The sequence below is a fragment of the Nicotiana sylvestris genome, chromosome 12, assembly GCF_000393655.2.
Source record: "Nicotiana sylvestris chromosome 12, ASM39365v2, whole genome shotgun sequence".
In the NCBI taxonomy this organism is placed as follows: Eukaryota; Viridiplantae; Streptophyta; class Magnoliopsida; order Solanales; family Solanaceae; genus Nicotiana; species Nicotiana sylvestris.
Window position 1 is genome coordinate 145,865,219 of NC_091068.1, and position 18,228 is coordinate 145,883,446.

Genomic DNA, 18,228 nt, shown 5'->3' on the forward strand with positions numbered 1-18,228 from the left:
ATGATCTTTGTCAATGGTTTCGATCAGTAGAGTTCAGGCATATTCCAAGGATCCATAACGAAGTTGCTGATGCTTTGGCTACCTTGGAGTTATTGCTACATCATCCGGATAAGGCTTTTGTTGACCCATTGCATATTCAGGTCCATGATCATTATATTTACTGTAATGTGGTAGAGGAAGAACTTGATGGTGAGCCCTGGTTTCATGATATCAAGGAATATATCAGGATGGGGGTGTATCCGGTATAATCCATAGGTGATCAAAACAGAACAATTCGGCGTAGCAGATTTTTCTTCAACGGAGGGGTTTTGTACAAAAGGACTCCAGATCTTGGATTATTGAGATGCATAGATGCTAGACAGGCCACAACTATCATGACCGAAGTACATTCTAGAGTCTGTGGACCGCATATGAGCGGGTACTTGTTGGCAAATAAGATCCTCCGAGCAGGTTATTGTTGGCTCACTATGGAGCGAGATTATATCAGTTTCGTGCACAAGTGTCATCAGTGCCAAGTACATGGGGATTTGATTCATTCTCCACCATCTTCACAATGTCTGCACCATGGCCTTTTGTCGCGTAGGGCATGGATGTCATTGGACCAATTGAGCCATCAGCATCAAATGGGCACAGGTTCATTCTAGTGGTCATCGACTATTTCACCAAATGGGTAGAGGCTAAAACGTTCAAGTCCGTGACCAAGAAAGCAGTGGTTGATTTTGTGCACTCAAATTTCATTTGCCGGTTTGGGATACCAAAGGTGATCATTACAGACAATGGGGCTAATCTCAATAGTCATCTGATAAAAGAGATATGTCATCAATTCAAGATTACGGATCCCAATTCCACCCCTTACCGCCCCAAGGCAAACGGAGCAGTTGAGGCGGCCAACAAGAATATAAAGAAGATACTTCGGAAAATGGTGGAAGGTTCCAGGCAATGGCATAAGAAGCTGCCTTTTGCATTGCTGGGTTATCGCACTACTGTTCGCACTTCAGTAGGGGCAACTCCTTATTTGTTGGTATACGGCACTAAGGCGGTGATACCTGCGAAAATGAAATCTCGTCCCTTCGGATTGTCGTTGAGGCCGAAATTGATGACAATGAGTGTGTCAAAACTCGCTTGGAACAGTTGAGTTTATTTGATGAGAAAAGATTAGCAGCATGGCCAGTTGTATCAATAGAGAATGACAAGAGCATATAATAAGAAGGTGCATCCACGGAGGTTTGCAGTGGGTCAGTTAATATTGAAACGTATCCTTCCTCATCAGGCTGAAGCAAGAGGCAAGTTCGCCCCAAACTGGCAAGGGTCGTTCATCGTGACGAGAGTGTTGTCCAATGGTGCTTTGTATTTAACAGATGTAGAAGGCAAATGTGTATAAATGGCTATCAATTCTGATGCGATCAAAAGATATTATGTATGATCTCTTTGGTTAAATTGTGTTTGTTTGTAATTGGCGTATTTTGAAGATTGAAATGACGAAAGCATTTTGTTCTGCTATCTAAATACTTTATCCTTTGTTACCCCTTTGAGCCTTATTTATTTTCTTTCATACCCCTCTTTCGGAATCAGTAGCAAAGATCAGAAACGCAAGCATGCAAGATAAGTAAAGGAAAAAGAGAAAAAGAAATGAGAAAAAAAAAACAACAACAACAAAACAATAAAAAGAGAAGACGAAGAAAGAAAAGAAAATAGGAGAAAGAGGAAGAAAAGGAAGGAAAAATCACAACAACAAAGTAATTCCTATGACATGAACTACGTTCGACCTAATTCCTTTAAAGGATACATAGGCAGCCTCACGGTTTGGTCCCATCAAACAAAAATCCAAAAGTCCCCAAGCAAAGAGACTGGGGCAAAAGTTGTGGTTGTCCAAAGTAATTTGATTCCAAAAGTTGTAATTTTGAACCCATTCGAATTGTTTTGAGCCTTTTGACACCCTTCTTTCTAACCTATCCAAAAGCCCACGTTATGATCCAAAGAAAGACCTTCTAATCAGTCTTCGAGAGATGTCAGGTCGAGCAAGTAGAGGTAATTCATATCAGGGGCAGCACTCTGGCCTAAGCAGGAAAATGAAAAAATGAGAGAGTCTTGTTGGTGAAAACCCTCATGGGCACCATAAGGTGACGGGAGCTGAGGGAAATCAAAATGAGAGAGTTTTATTGGTGAAAACCCTTACAGTCACCATAAGGCGAAACTGAGTTGAGAGATGAACAAATGAGAGAGGCTTGTTGGTGAAAACCCTTCAGGGCATCGCATGCCGAATAAGGTCAAGTTTTTGTCAAAGAAGTCAGGTTATGAAAACTTCTGGGCAACAAAGTATGGCAACTGAAATTTGATTGGTTGGACAGATTGGGCCGATTAATCTGAAATGCATGTCATGATCATTGGTACCAGCTATTCCACTCAGATAAGTCTCTTTCCTTTTTCCTTTTTAGCAAGTCACCCAGTATTGGATTTTCTTTATCCTTAACTCTTAGGGTCATTGTATTTCATTTCTTTTGGGTTTCATTTCTCTAAGAAGTTTCAATGACAGTCTTGGTCAAGCAAAGTAAGAAAGGATTTCAAAGTTCACTACCAACTTCCCAAACATTGCAAAGCACAGTATGGCTAGAATATACCAAAGATAGCATGATGTGGAGTGGGATAAAATGCCAGCAAAAGATCCACCGATGGAATGATTTAGTAATTTCATGGGAAACGCAGAGGTTCAGTAAAAGGGGGTCAGAGGCGTAAAACAGCAGTTCGGGTATAGAACAATCGGGTCATCCGAGGTCATGTGGGTTGAAAGATAGCCAGAAAGTCAAGAGGTTCAGAGCCAGTTCGGGGAAACCAGTCAAAACAAAGCACGACAGCGGGGAGACTTTCAGCAAGAATGCCACAAACTAATCACCACATTTTAAACTTACAATGTTTTTCTTTAATTAAAACAGGGGTAGAAAGTTTTGATTGTTTCGGGAAAATCCGCCATAAGGAAAGGCAATCACAAGACAGGTTTGACTGTAAACTCTCAGGACCCGCCTGGATAATGGGATTTCATTTGAAGTTTTCAGGACCCACCTGGATAATGGGATTTCATTTGAAGTTTTCAAGACCCGGCTGGATAATGGGATTTTATTTGAAGTTTTCAGGACCCGCATGGATAATGGGATTTCATTTGAAGTTTCAGGACCCGCCTAGATAATGGGATTTCATTTGAAGTTTTCAGGACCCGCCTGGATAATGGGATTTTATTTGATGTTTTCAGGACCCGCCTGGATAATGGGATTTCATTTGAAGTTTTCTGGACCCTCCTAGATAATGGGATGTAGTTTTAAGACCTTCTTAGATAACAAGATTTAGCGGAAGTCACACCTTTAGAAGATATAATTTAGATTTTAAAACCATCATTTAACTAGGAGTTTTCAGGACCCTCCTGGATAATGGGATTTAGCTTTCAAATTCGTAGAGATATTTGGTAACGTAATTCAGTTAACACTCACAAATGCGCCCAGCACCAAACTGGGGCAGGAAAATTTCTTTTGTTTTGTTCGTTTTGTTGTAATAAGGTTCAAAGGAAGCAATTTCATAGGAGCAGTTCAAGTTTCGGTAATCAGGAACCCACCTGGAGATCACGGGAATACAGTTAAAGTTTTGGCAATCAGGCGCACACCTGGAGAGCACGGGAATACAATTAAAGTTTTGGCAGTCAAGCGCCCAGTTGGAGAGCATAGGAATACAGTTCAAGTTTTGGCAATCAGGCGCCCACCTGGAGAGCACGGGAATACAGTTCAAGTTTTGGCAATCAGGCGCCCACCTGGAGAGCACAGGAATACAGTTCAAGTTCGGCAATCAGGCACCCACCTGGAGAGCACGGGAATACAGTTCAAGTTTCGGCACTCAGGCGCCCACCTGGAGAGCACGGGAATACAATTAAAGTTTCGATAATCAGGCGCCCACCTAGAGAGCATGGGAACATAATTCAAGTTCAGCAGTCAGGCGCCCACCTGGAGAGCACGGGAATATAATTCAAGTTCGGTAATCAGGCATCCACCTGGAGAAAGGGAAAACATCTCGGATTACAATGCAAATCGGCAACAAAGGGACTTCACCGGGAAAGTCCAAGTCAACAAGGCAACGAGAACCACAAGACCAAGTTTGAAGATGTAGATAGGATTTTTTGTAATGCATAGATCATAGTCTAGTCTAGTTTCTTTTTATTTTGACATGGTGTAATAAGGGGTTCAGTAGTAATAGTAGTAGCAGCAACAACAACAGTGAAATCACAGCTTCATGGTAGTCCCAGCTACCAAACATTCCTGAACTACACTGACCAGATTCCTTTTTAGCTAAGGATATGTAGGCAACCTCGGAAGCAGGGTGCGGTCAAATCTTTCAAAATGCTTTCCACGGAGTATTCAAACAGGCAAAATCGCTTATATCCGCTCACTTTATCTTCACACGAAAACTCTCCATGTTTCCAAGCAAAGAGGGGCATATGTGAGCATGTGATTTTTGCCCTATATGAATTACTCCCACAAATTCAAAACAAAATAATTTTTCCATTGTTTGCAATTTTGTAAATTTTTCATAGCATTTCTGTTAATTGTTTGCATTTGTCTGTGCATGTTAATTTTGAAAAAATACAAAAATATGTTGCATTTGCATTTAGGATTTAAGTCTACATTTTAGGATTAATTAACAAATTATTTGTTTTATAAAAAAGGGGAAAATTACAAAAAATAATTCATTCTGCACATTCTAATTTTGATTTTTGATTTTGGGTAGTTTTCCTTTAAATTTGGTTCTTAATTAATTGTGATAATTATTATTTACGATTAATTAGTGTTTTTTATAGGCTAATTTAGTTTTATGAATTAATTAAGGATTTTATTTTAATTTGAAAAAAGAGATATGAATTTGAAAAAAAAAAGAAAAACAAAAAAAGGAATTGGAGGGGATTTAATTTTGGGCCGTTTTTATTGAAATTCCCCATCCCAACTTGTAAATTCCCCTTAAACCAGTCCAAACCCGGCCCAGATCCACCCTCTACCCAGTCCGCCCCGTCCAGAGACCAAACGACCCCGTTCTAGTGTTATTAAGTCTGAGCCGTTGGATCTCCTCTAAAATCGACGGTTGGGAACTGAGGTTCCCTTAATATAAAACTGTCCAAACGCCTAACCCCCCTCTCTCATCATCTCTCTCAACCCCACTTTTCTTCAGAAACAAACCCTAATCCACCGCTCTAATGTTCCACCGCCATTGGGCCGGCGGCGCCACCTCCAACCACCACCATCCTTACACCATAGCACCCCCTTTTCCCCCTCATAACGAATCTGTCATTAGTTCCCTTCAAATCATCGGGAAACCTGTCGAATCTTCGGTCAAAGTTTGGACCTTCAAACTTCAATCCACCCAAATCACCCCAAAATAACACCCCGTACCCCCCATGACCCCCTCATACCTGATTCACAATTGGATTCCCTCGAATCTTCACCAGACTCATCAAATCTGGATTTGAAAATACGAACCCTAAATCCCAAAATCAGAGTCGCGAGGTTTCGAGATATTTGAGGTTGAATTTGACTTTAACCATGTGTTTTCAGTCGAGAACACACGGTTAAAGTCTATCTCGGCCAAAAATCAAGGGGTTTCTTTGGATATTAGTTCAAACTTGTGTTCATCTGGTAAGTCCAGTGTTCTTCCATTCGTTTCTTCTCTTATTTTCTTCTATTTTTCCCTCTCTTTCTTCCGTTTTCAAAATTATCTTTGCATGTGGTTCTTTTTAGTTAGAGTTAATATTAGTTATTAGCTTCCTCTGTTTTGTTTAAACTTGTTAGGTTGGTTTGTTTAATTTTGGGACGTATTGAGAACATTGGTTCGTGGTTGGTTTGAAATCCGAATCGCCTTTTCTGCCTCCTCATTTCTTCTGAATTTCGGAGTTAGACTTGGGTCCAAAGAAAAAGGATTAACCCAGGTCTTGTAAGAGTTAGGCTGGTTTTGAGTCTTTGGGTCCAATTGACCAATAAATTTTTTTGAGGGTAATTAGCACGACCTAGAGGGGTGGTTTGGGTAGTCTAGGTAAGAGAATCTTTGGGTAACTGATTAGGAAGCTTCTAGGAAGCTGGGGAGGGGGACTATTGTGAAGTTCTGAGATTTAAAATGGGGATACCTAAGCTAAAATGAAAATTAGAAAAAGTGCAAAGTGCAAAAAATTGATCCCTTAGGCTGCCATAATATCTTGCCTATAAAGGCACCTTACCTTGCATTTCAAGGCTGATTTTAAGGGATAAAAAATACAGAAAAAAACAAATGGCTAAAAATTTTACTGTTTCATTGAACTTCTTCAATGATTTTGTTCAATTTCTGAAATAATTTTTGACTCATCTGAGTGTGGAAATGGATTGAATTGGGTTTTCTAAAGTTTGGTTTGAAGCTATTGTGGTCACTTTCGATTGAGACTGTTTTATTTCTCTGTTTTGCATCAATTTTTCTGGTTTGAACTGGTTTTGCTGGTGTTGGTTCTGCTATACTGTTGTTTGACTGATTCCTCACCCTTTTGGTTTTTATTTCGATCTCCAGGTATTTCTTTGGCTCTTAAGTGACATGTGAAGTGTGAATCAGAAAACATGTAACCAAGCTTGAAGAAATGATAATTGATGCATGTTTCTATGTCAAATGTTTGCAAAATTTCACTATAATTTTCTTCATGTGTTCTTTAGTTTAGTCGTCATGTGTAGTCATTTATGCCATTAATGTTGGATTACATTTTAAGGTTTGTATTTGAACTTGCTTGAATGTAATGATTCAGGACTGTTTGGACTTTTAAACATTTTACTGATTAAGGAGTAAGGTTCTTAGCTAATTAGTTAGAGTCGTTTGGCTTGGCCAGGGTTCAAACGCCTCAATTCAGATTTTGGGTCCAACACAATCGACCCATACTCTGCTTCTCATTTAGTTTTCAAACCCTGCTCTCTTATGGTTAAAGCATAGTTTAGTAAATTCAAGAGTTTGTTGTCCAATCTTTCCCATTTGTTTGTATGATGATTGTATTTCCATGAGGGATTTTAAATGAAAGTCAATTTGGTTATGTGCTGGAAGTATCTCAGCCCAGTCTAGTTCTTCACATATTTCTGTTAATAAGTTGAAATCATGAGGCTGTTTAAGTGCGCTAATGTGGAAATCAGAAGTCAGCATGCGAATTAAGTCTACTTGAAATCTCAGATTGTTCTCTTTCATTAGAAATTCAAATGAATGATTTTTAAATGATGAAATAGTGTCCAAATTCTGAATGTCTCACTACAACTGGATTTCATGCGGCGATTGAGGTTTAAGACAATGACTTGGGCTATAATTTGGCCCAGTTGTGCCGAATTCTCTTTACTGGCTGCTCCCGGTTCTGGGCTTCACATTGGAGCCCATCTATGGTCTCTTGATTATTGACAGAATGGTCATGGGGGAACAATGGATCTATAACTTGTTTGGATTTTTTTAGTAAGTGCAGATTGCTCCCATTGGGTTTAAACTTTCATTAATGGTTGGGAATTCCTCATTTCTTTAATTAATTAGCAAGTCCTTTGAATTAACTTCGGGGCGTGCCATATTAATAGAAATAGTTGATGGCCCTCATGGTTTCAAAAATAAGGAATTTTAGACAATTAGTTGAGGTGTGCCATACTTAGCAAATATAGTTATGGCCCTTTAGAGTTTAATATTGGGCTTCTCTTAAAAATTGGATTCGAGGTGTGCCGTGACAAACAAAATTTTAAATGCATGGCCTTCATTTAATTAATGTGTTTGCTCTTTAGAGATCGAGGTGTGCCATTTAGTGAATTTTTCATGGCCCTCGCAAAGTTAAAACACGTAGTTGCTTTAGGCGCGTAATTTTGAGTTAACTTCCTTAAACTCGGGTGTGCATTTCATGTGACCCAAATCCAAATCTTAACAACGTTAAATAAAATATGTCTCGGACTGCGGGTGCATTTCATATGGCGCGGTCCAAAGACGTATTGTAGATGACGTTGAAATCTTCCTAAAATTAATTAAAAGCGGCTAATAAGTTAAAAATGTACCATAGGCTAAAACATGTATTAAAATCAGATAATAGGCCAATTATAACAGTTGAACGACCGTGCTAGAACCACAGAACTCGAGAATGCCTAACACCTTCTCCCGGGTTAACAGAATTCCTTACCTGGATCTCTGTGTTCGCGGACTGTAAAATAGAGTCAATCTTCTCCTCGATTCGGGATTCTAAACCGGTGACTTGGGACACCATAAATTATCCCAAGTGGCGACTCTGAATTTTAATAAAATGATCCCGTGTCGATTTTGTCACTTTAAGTTGGAAAAAACTCCCTTATATCACCCTTCTCGGGGTGTAGTAAAGAAGGAGGTGTGACAAACCGTGTCCGCATAGACTGCTCGAGCCCTGGCATAAAGCTTGTACACATGTGTAACTATTATGCACAAGAATAAAAGAAGTCTCTACCTTGCAGATAAATATCTTGTCCTTTAAAAAAATTTCTTTTCTCTTAAGGAACTCTATAACGATCTCATTTGTTTTGGATTTTTTGGTTGTTATAGATAATTGCTATTATAGAGAATATATATTATAACATAACATGAAAATTGGTTCCATAAATAACTTGACTTTCATAGTGAATGATAGAGAGGTTTGATTATAGCACACAAACAGAGTAAATATTCAATTAAGAGATATTATATCTTAAGACATAAATAAGGATAAAATAGTCCAAAATCCCTTCTAATTAGTGTTTTTTTTAATAACGTGTAAAAGAGAAATACAACAGATAATTTGAAACGGATAGAGTATAATTCATATAAAAACCATTTATGTCTCAACTTATTCATCGACCAACAAATCTCACATTTGGCACTCACGTTCTCGCAGTTGCTTCTCATCAATGCTTGTGGAAATCAGGATCCTTTACTATAGTCACTGGACAGGCCGCATTTGCCAATACATAGTTTGTTACACTTCCCAACATTATCCTGTTTTATAATTGCCACACCGAAAGGAACACATTCAAAAGTCAATTCAGTACTTATAAAGTGAAAAAAGAGAAGAATAGAAATGGATTAAGTTATTGAAAATAAGTACCTTTGAATGGTACTTAGGCCTCTGCTCCCCATGACCAATGAATTCAACTTCAGATCTTCAATAGAGTCACACACTTTCTCTCTAGCATCTCCCCAATACACTTTTGCCACAATCTTTATCTGTACAAAAATCAAGAAATGACTAAAGAGAATGCAACAATTAGAATTAACAAAAACATATACATTCAAACATCTCTGTAACAGCATCGCTATATAACAATCATTTGGTATAAAAGCTAAGTATTTTTTAGAATCAATTTCTATATAATGTTATAATTTATGTTTTCTATAACAACACTTTGCTATAACAACCAAAAAAGTCCGGAACAAACGAGATTGATATAGAGAGGTTTTACAGTAATTAATAGATCAAACCTCTTTCTGCTTCGCAGCTGTATCAAGCAAATCAAGAACGTGGACATCACTCTTGATATCATAATACTTCAGCACATCTGGCTCCCTAAACTCCACCCACGGAACAAGTGCTAACGAAAAAAGAATATTTACCATCAGATTACTTAACGATAAGTACAGATAACTGCTGAGAATTAATTGTTGAGAAAATAAAACAGATAACGTTTTATAACAGATTAAATTACACTAACAGGGTAACTTACGAGAACCAGTTTTAGCCCAGAGCTGATCGCGAGACTCGCCGAGAGTGTGAGTTTTGATGTGGATGATGTAAATGGTGTCACCTTTAGCAGCCAAGTTTTCAATGGTCCATCTCAGAGCTGCTTTACTGCTCTTTGAGAAATCCACTGCCACACCAATTGCCCTGTCCTTAGCCATTTTTTCACTCCTTTTTCCTGGAGTTGTTATTCGTTAATTACTCTTGTCCAACAAATCGAGGAGAGTCACTTTTTTCCTTGTGAAAACAGTTTTTTTAAAATTTTTTAAACTGTTTTCTCTTCCACAAAATTCTTTTTGAGGTAAGAGGTGGTACGTGAATTGTGGAGATGAGAACTAGAGAAACTCTCATCTAAGTGATACTCTGTAAATTTATAGCCACTAGGCTTAAGCTTAAGCCATAGTTTTCGTTTGTGGCTTCCGTTCCTATTTTTTTTAAAGTCGGACCTCTATGTAACAACACCCCTATATAATAACTATTCACCGTAAAAGTCAAGTTTTTTCGAAACCGATTTTAACATTACGTTATAACATATGTTCTCTATAACATCACTTCACTGTAGCAGCCAAAAAATATCGGAACAAACGAGACTGTTATGGGGATTTTGACTGTATTTACGTATCTGGATATGTGATTGCTTATTTAGCTTACAAACTTCTTGTATTTGTTATCTTCAATTGGCTCCCCAATAAGGAAATAAAAGAGAAAGCGAAACGTCGGGATATTGGATCTAATTAACTCCAAAAGCTAACTCATGAGGTGAAAATTGCTCAATATCATATAAACAAACATTCTCATCCCTTAATAGCCGGTGCGAGACTCTAATACACCCTAATTTCGGTGTTAATTATTTGACATTGAAATTTTAGTTCATGTGCTGATCAAATGAAATGTGGGCTTGGTGCTGTCCATGTAAATCATATGGCCCAAGACTAATTTTAGGCATGTGAATTATATGGCCCATACTAATCATAGTTTAAAAGTGAGAAGTTGGACGTAAAAATTGCAAGGGACACCCTATTTTGTCGTCTTCATTTAACCTATATCCATTTTTTTAAAATTTTTTAACTTGTACTCAGTTTTTAAACAATTTCAGCCCATTTCTCTTCCTCCTTCGTTTTCTTCTTCTTCTATTAACAACTGAAAGGCACTAACAATCTGAGATTTTATGCTGTGGATTGTAAGATTGTTTTGAACGAAGCATTGGTTGGGGTGACGAAAGTTGTGGAAAAAGGGACACAGTAATCAGAATTATAGCAAACACATTGGTAGAACTTTTGGTTGGTTGTATTCGAAAGAACATTTGTGGATAGTAGCAATAAGACTACTAATAACGAAAGAATAAAGTTTATATTTCACTCTTCCTGCAAAATGTTACTTCAGCTTATATAACGCTGAAGTTTTAACAAATGAACTAAATAACTTCAGCATCTTCTGCTGAAGTTTTTGAAAAAGCTTATCAAGGACAAAAAACTTCAGCTTATTTAGTGCTGAATTTTTTACAAATGAACTAAATAACTTCAGCATCTTATGCTGAAGTTTTTGAAAAAGTTTTATGATAAAACTAATGAATCCAGGACAAAAAAACTTCAGCTATTTTAGTGCTTAAGTTTTTACAAATGAACTAATAACTTCAGCATCCTATCCAAAACAAAATAACTTCAGCACTCCCTTTGCTACTTCAGGCCCGTCTACTAGAATGCTGAAGTTTTGCGTGATTGTCTTTGCTACTTCAGCCACGTATGCTGAAGTTACGCGAAAAAGTGGGTACGCTTGCAATTTTTTTTGCAAAGCTAGCACAAGTTAAAACGTGACCCAAAAAGCGGGTATAGATGCAAATCCCCCAAGTTGGGCTAAACAAAGAACTATACAAGTAGGAAAATATATAAAAATACAAATTTTGATTTCGAAACTGCTATTTATAATAAGAAAAATGACATTGTATAGCTGCTGTAAAAATAATAACCGAAAAAATATATAAAATTTATATTTTTTTGTGTGTATATATATATATATATATATATATTGTATGTTATATACAAAAATTATACAATTTTATGTACTTTTTCGGCTACCAATGTAAATAGTTTTCGGCGCGGGCTAAAAGTGATAATACTCCATTATAATATTACTATATACATGGGTCCTCCGTGAATAAAAGCCTTGGAGCTATGATAAAGTTGTCTCCGTGTGACCTATTGGTCACGCGTTCGAGCCGTGCAAGCAGTCACTATTCACTAATGCTGACATTAAAGTAGGCTGTCTACATTAGACCTCTCAGGATATGGTCCTTCTTCGGACCCTACATAAAATGCAGGATGCCTTTGTGCAACTAAATTTCTTTTCTTTTTTTTTTCTATGTTAACCTGCGTGATTTAATGGTGTTTGTACAAGTCTACAAGCGAGCAATATTCCATTAGGACAAACAAGAACTTGAAACCTAAAGGAAAAGTGATGCAATTTGGATCAAGAATCGATATAATTATAGCAACCAATAACGTAACCAAGTTGATGCAAGTTGGCACTTGGCACCATGACTAAAATATACAGTACATCTGAACCTCGAGTACAATATATTCTTAGGATTTGAACTATTTTAAGGATTGGCTGTTTTTTTTGTTTTTTTGGTATAGTAAAGCTTCTAATGGAATCATCTCGTGACATGCTATGGAAAAAAATACAAATACATTTCTCCATGATATATATAGTCTCCATTTTTATTTCTTTTCCTCTTGCAGAAGCAAAGGCGAGGGGAGGAGGGGAGAAGATAAAACAACGCCAAAAATTTGAATGTCATGCCCCTGATATACACAATGGCCATGATTAGAGATAACAAGAGTTAAAGAAAAGCAAGATTAAAAAAAGAATCAAAAGAGAGATAGCATTGTAGACAATAAATTGTGTCAAGAAAATAAAATCAAGCACGAAAAATATTGCAACAATCGTAATATTTTATTTCAGATATTATGAGTGTACAATCTTTATGAATCCTCTGATTCTTCCTTCCATTAGTAAATATATTCAAGGGCCTTTGAGCTTGATCTTGAATCTATATTTGTCGCCAGGAACGATGATCTTGAATTCAACGAGCACGAACTTTAATTTGAACTCGTACTCCTTAAATGTTGATTTGTTCTTCGTTCTTGAGCTTGAACTTGATTTCTTGAACTTGAACTTGATTGCTTGAAGCTTGAAACTTGTAGAGAAATTTGTGGCGTTTAAACCACGAGCTCTCTCTTCCTTCTTGTTATAACTTCTAGTGTCTTTCTGGGTTATGAAGACCCCTATTTATAGTTGTGAGAGGGAAGAGTTATGATAAGAACAAACTCTCTCCGACTAATCAAATTGAAGTGTGAAATAACCGCATTTGATTGGCCAGAACATGTCACTTGCACACGTGGTGCAATTTCATTGGCCTTTTAATGTGACTTGGCATGCCTTGTCATTTTGATACGTGGCATGATCCTATTGGCTTTTACATTTGACTTGGTGCGCCACGTTATTTGACACGTGACACCAAACTGGGCCTCTAGAAAGATGACGTCTTGGGCTTAATGAAGTGGACTCATCACTTTAGCCCAATTAAATGGGCAAGTCCAATGGATTAAGACTTATTTATTTAATCCTTACATATTGGACTTATATAATTAATTCAATTATATTAGCCCATAATATTTATTTGGACCAACATATTTTGAATTTTAAAATATAATCTAAATTATTTTATGGGTTTATTTTTAATAAAATTATATGCCTATAAATGCTCTCTACTTCAAGACTTGACGAAGTATAAATTTGTTGAGTTTCAAAGACGAGGCTTGAAGGATAAGTAAAATAAAATGACTTAAGCACACCTCGGATATTTCCTTAAGACTTTCTGTGTACACTCTCTTTGCAGTGTGACTGAATTTTGATTCTTATAATGCCGAATGGATTGGTACCCAAAAATCAATAATACTTCCAACGTCCAGCCCTTCTGTATGACATTTTCCAAGAAATCCATTTTCCTAATTCCATTTCAAACTTCAACTAAAGTTTTTTGAATAGCACGTGGAAATTGGATAGCAGTCAATTATCATCGTGACTAGTTAAGATTTTTTGACATACTTGGTTAATTTCCTTCCATGTATCATATTATGTCTTTTTTCTTGGTTGTCCTCCATTTTGGAGACACGTTATAAACTTTATCACATATAATCTTTGAAAATACAAAGGACTTCAAATACTTGGTGAAATTAATGATGCCTTTCATGTAATTCAATTTGTCAAAAGACTTTAAGTCAGAGAAGGAATTGATTTCCTCCACGCCAATCAACTAGAATCATTTCCTTATTGTACCAGAACTATAAATGATACTTCTACAAGTTTTCCTTCTCGATAGAGTCCAATCCTTTTTAGAAGATGATTATAGCAGCATCCCACATCGATATTTAGCTCTCAACAACGGCTTTTTATCATCTATATAAACATATGCTTGCACGTTTATTAAGCATCAATTTTTAACTGGCAAACCTGCTCAAATTCGTCTCTGGTAGGTAAAGTTTTTTTTCGCTTTTTTTTCTTCTTTTGCATTTTTTCCTTTTTTTTTTTTTTTTGCAGGTCAAGCAAGAAAGATATATTCTCATTTAACGAGATGATCCAAGCATGAAGAAGGTGATCTTAGGGTGTGAAGGGATGGGTATTCATCCTTTTTCAAATATTGGAGAGATTACTCTTAAGGTGACACGACTATTTGAGAGATTACTCTCAATGTGGTCCGACTATCGGAAACATTACTTTCAATATGCCCCTGACTATCTGAGAGATTACTCCTTTTTTTAAGTCATACACAGTTTAGACTAATACAGGCCAGGAGTGTAGGAACATGCAGTTTAGGCTCGTGCGTCAATGAGCGTCACGACTTGCAGTTTAGGATCGTACGTCGAGGAGCGTCACAACTTCAAGGATAATACTTATTCAAAAACTTGTCGTTGATAGGGCCGATTCTCATGCCATCTGCATCAACCAGCTTGTAAGCCCCACTTGAGTAAGCTTCTTGTACGACATATGACCCATCCCATTTTGAAGTTAACTTTCCTACAGGTTTATGGGAAGTAATGATGGGTCTTCGTATGGCAAGGACTTGATCTCCTACTTTAAAGGATCTCGGGCAAACTCTTTTGGTAAAGGCGCGAGAAAAACGAGCTTGATAACATTCAAGGCTACGTTGAGCTCCAACCTCTTCTCATCAAGAGCCTCAAACTCTACTAGTTGAAGTCGAGCATTTTATTCATTAGTGATCCTTTCTTGAATAGCAGTCGTATTGAAGGTATTTGACGCTCGAGTGGCAAGACGGCTCCATAAACGAGTGAATAAGGAGTAACTTGTGTTGGCGTGCAGTGAGTCGTCCTATATGCCCATAGAGCTTCTTCCATACGGTCATTCCAATCTCGTTTGGATTTGGAGATGACTTTCTTTAATAAGTTGCATAGTCTTATTGAATGCCTTAGTTAGACCATTGGCGGCATCATTGTACATAGAAGAGTTGTGTTGCTCGAAGCCAAAGAGACAACAAATCTTGTTCATCAACCTATTGTCGAATGGTTTTCCATTAACCATTATTATGTAACGAGGAATGCCAAAGTGATAGATTACGTTTACTCGGATGAAACTTGCAACATTTTTCTTATTTACCTCCTTAAGAGCAACAACTTTAGCCCATTTTGAGAAGTAGTCAACTGCAGCCAAGATGTACAGGTGCCCACCAGAGGACTTTGGCAGTTGTCCAACAACATCCAATCCCCAAGCGTCAAAAGGCCAGGATGCAACAGTCGGGTGTAACACTTCAGGAGGTTGATGAATAAAATTCGCATGGAATTGACAAGCCTTGCATCTTCGAGCGTAGTCCAAGCAATCTTTTACCATCGTTGGCCAATAATATCTCATCCTTTTAATATCGAAAGACCTTCTATATAGAGTATCTTTGTAGTAAAGGAAGCGAGGTGTACGACGATGGATCTAAGTCCTTCTCCGCAGTTTTTTCGGAAGTACCTCATATCATAAGTAGTCGATAATGGGTCTTTCTCAACTTCAGAAACAGCAACAAGATACTTGAGTTCATTTTCTTCACCTTCAGCCTCATTTGGCGGCGGTACTACCCATTTTTGGCAGACGGTAACTTGCACTTAATTAGGCAGGGTTAACGATGAAGCTAGGGCACCTAAAGCATCAACCTTCTTATTGTCTTTCCTTGGCACATGCTAAATAGTCACATCACCGAGCCACCCCATTAATATTTTTAGCCTAATCATGATATGGGCATAATTCAGGCTTCATGACCTCGTAACTACCTAAAAGGTGATTAACCACTAACTGAGAGTCACCAAAGACTTGCAATTGCAACCGCTTCATTTTGACATCCATTTCAAGACCAAGTATTCATGCTTGATACTCAACAATGTTGTTAGAGCAGAGTTATTTCAACATAAAAGAGTAGGGAAGAACTTCACCTTGAGAAGTGACAAATACTACACCAGCACCAGCTTCTCGCGATGTGCAGCACCATCAAAGTACATCTTCCATGGAGGTTGAAATTCAATGACCATTGCATCCTCATCAGGTAGTTCGTCAGTTAGCTCCCAATCATCAGATATAGGGTGATCTACCAAGAAGTTTGCTTACACTTGTCCTTTTATAGCCTTTTGAGGGATGTACACAATCTCAAATTGTTAAAACTGAAGGTACCACCTTGTTAATCGATCACTAAGAACAGGTTATGACATCACGAACTTGATGGAATTTTCTCTAGAAACAAGACGAATGACATGAGATTGAAAGTAGTGCTTCAACTTTTGGATTGAGAAGACTAGTACCAAACATAACTTTTCGATTGGCGAATAGTTCAGCTGGTTTGGGGTCATCATGTTACTCAAGTAGTAAAAAGAGTTTTCTTTCCCCTCACTATTTTCTTGGGCCCGCTGTGCTCCAACAGACATTTCTTGCGCCGCAATGTATAGTATCAATGACTTTCCAGGTATAGGGGCTGCTAAAACTAGAGACTTCATCAAGTAGGTTTTGATACTTTCAAAGGCATTGCTACAAGCTTGGTCCCGCTTGAAAGGAACGCCTTTCTTCATAAGGCGACTAAATGGTTGGCACCTCCCAGCTAGGTTTGAGATGAATCTCCTAAGGTACGCTAACTTTCCTTGCAGACTTTTCAATTCATGAATATCTCGAGGCTCAGGCATTTTCAAGATTGCATCTACTTTGGCTTGATTAATTTCAATCCCTCGATGTCGGATAATAAAACCAAGGAATTTTCCAAAAGTAACTCCAAAGGCACATTTCAATAGATTCATCCTAAATTGCTACCCCCGGAGCAACTCAAATACCATTCTCAAGTCTTTCAAGTGGTCTCCCTTCTCTCTTGATTGTACCAAGAAGTCGTCAACATAGAATTCGACATTCTTGTGGAGAAAACCGTCAAAAATATTTTTCATAGCCCTTTGGTAAGTAGTATCAGTGTTCTTCAAGCCAAAAGTCATTACTTTGTAGCAATAAATACCCTTGGGGTGCAGAATGCAGTAAGCTCTTCATCTTTCGATGCCATGCAAATTTGGTTATAGCCCGACGAACAATCCATAAAAGACATTGCCTCATAACTGGTAGTAGCATCGATCATCAGCTCTGGAATAGGAAACGAGAATTCATCTTTGGGACATGCATTGTTGAGATATCTGAAGTCAACGCATACTCGAATCTGGACATTCTTCTTCCTTACATGGACAATACTTGAAACTCATACTGGTTATTTAACTTCCCGAATAAATCCGGCTTCAATGAGTTTGTTAACTTCGATTTCGATCAGGGGAACCAAGTCTGGCCTAAAGCGCTTTTGAGCTTTCTTAACAGGACGAGTGTCATTCTTGACTGCAAGGTGATGGACTGCTACTTTAGGGTCCAAGCATTTCTTTGTAACTCCAAGAAAAGACATCCCTAAAATCCTTGACTAACTCAATATAAGTACTTTTTTCATCAACTTCTAGTAAAACACTTAGGAAGGTGGGTCTTGGTTCTTCATCAGTGCCAAGGTTAACTTCTTTTAAGGCATCAATCGTTGCCTTCACCACTTCTTCAAGTTCCGGTAGAGCATCTTTTGCATCTTCATCTTCTTGAGAGTCCCCGTCGTTGAAGGATATGTGATAACATGGTGAGACATTGTCCAATTTCCCGTCATCCTCTATTAGAAATGAAACATCGTGCTCGCCTTATGTAGTAACATGATACGAAGAACCCACACTTTCATTGTCTTCATCAGGTTCTTTAGTGTAGACCATAGTGTATGGCTTCACCTTTAGTACCTCATCACACGAAACCATGACTCTTGTTTGTCGCCTCATTCTAGAAGGAACTAGACTTTGGAAATTGTTGATACCCAATTTTTCCCTATAATATTTTTTAAAAATGCATATATACCTCCAAAACTATGCATTAGCATCAATTAATATTTTTTTCATAAT

General features: G+C 37.7%; 1 protein-coding gene across 1 annotated transcript; it reads right to left on the reverse strand.

Annotated features, from left to right (window-relative positions):
• Window positions 1-8,680: 8,680 nt before the first annotated feature.
• LOC104225921 (universal stress protein PHOS32-like) lies at window positions 8,681-10,062 on the reverse strand. The gene is made up of 4 exons (XM_009777797.2): window positions 9,717-10,062; window positions 9,475-9,584; window positions 9,101-9,219; window positions 8,681-8,991 (listed from the first exon to the last, which is right to left on the reverse strand). Exons 1-4 carry the CDS (start codon window positions 9,889-9,891, stop codon window positions 8,901-8,903), a joined length of 495 nt encoding a protein of 164 aa, XP_009776099.1. The 5' UTR covers window positions 9,892-10,062; the 3' UTR covers window positions 8,681-8,900.
• Between the last annotated feature and the right edge of the window lie 8,166 nt (window positions 10,063-18,228).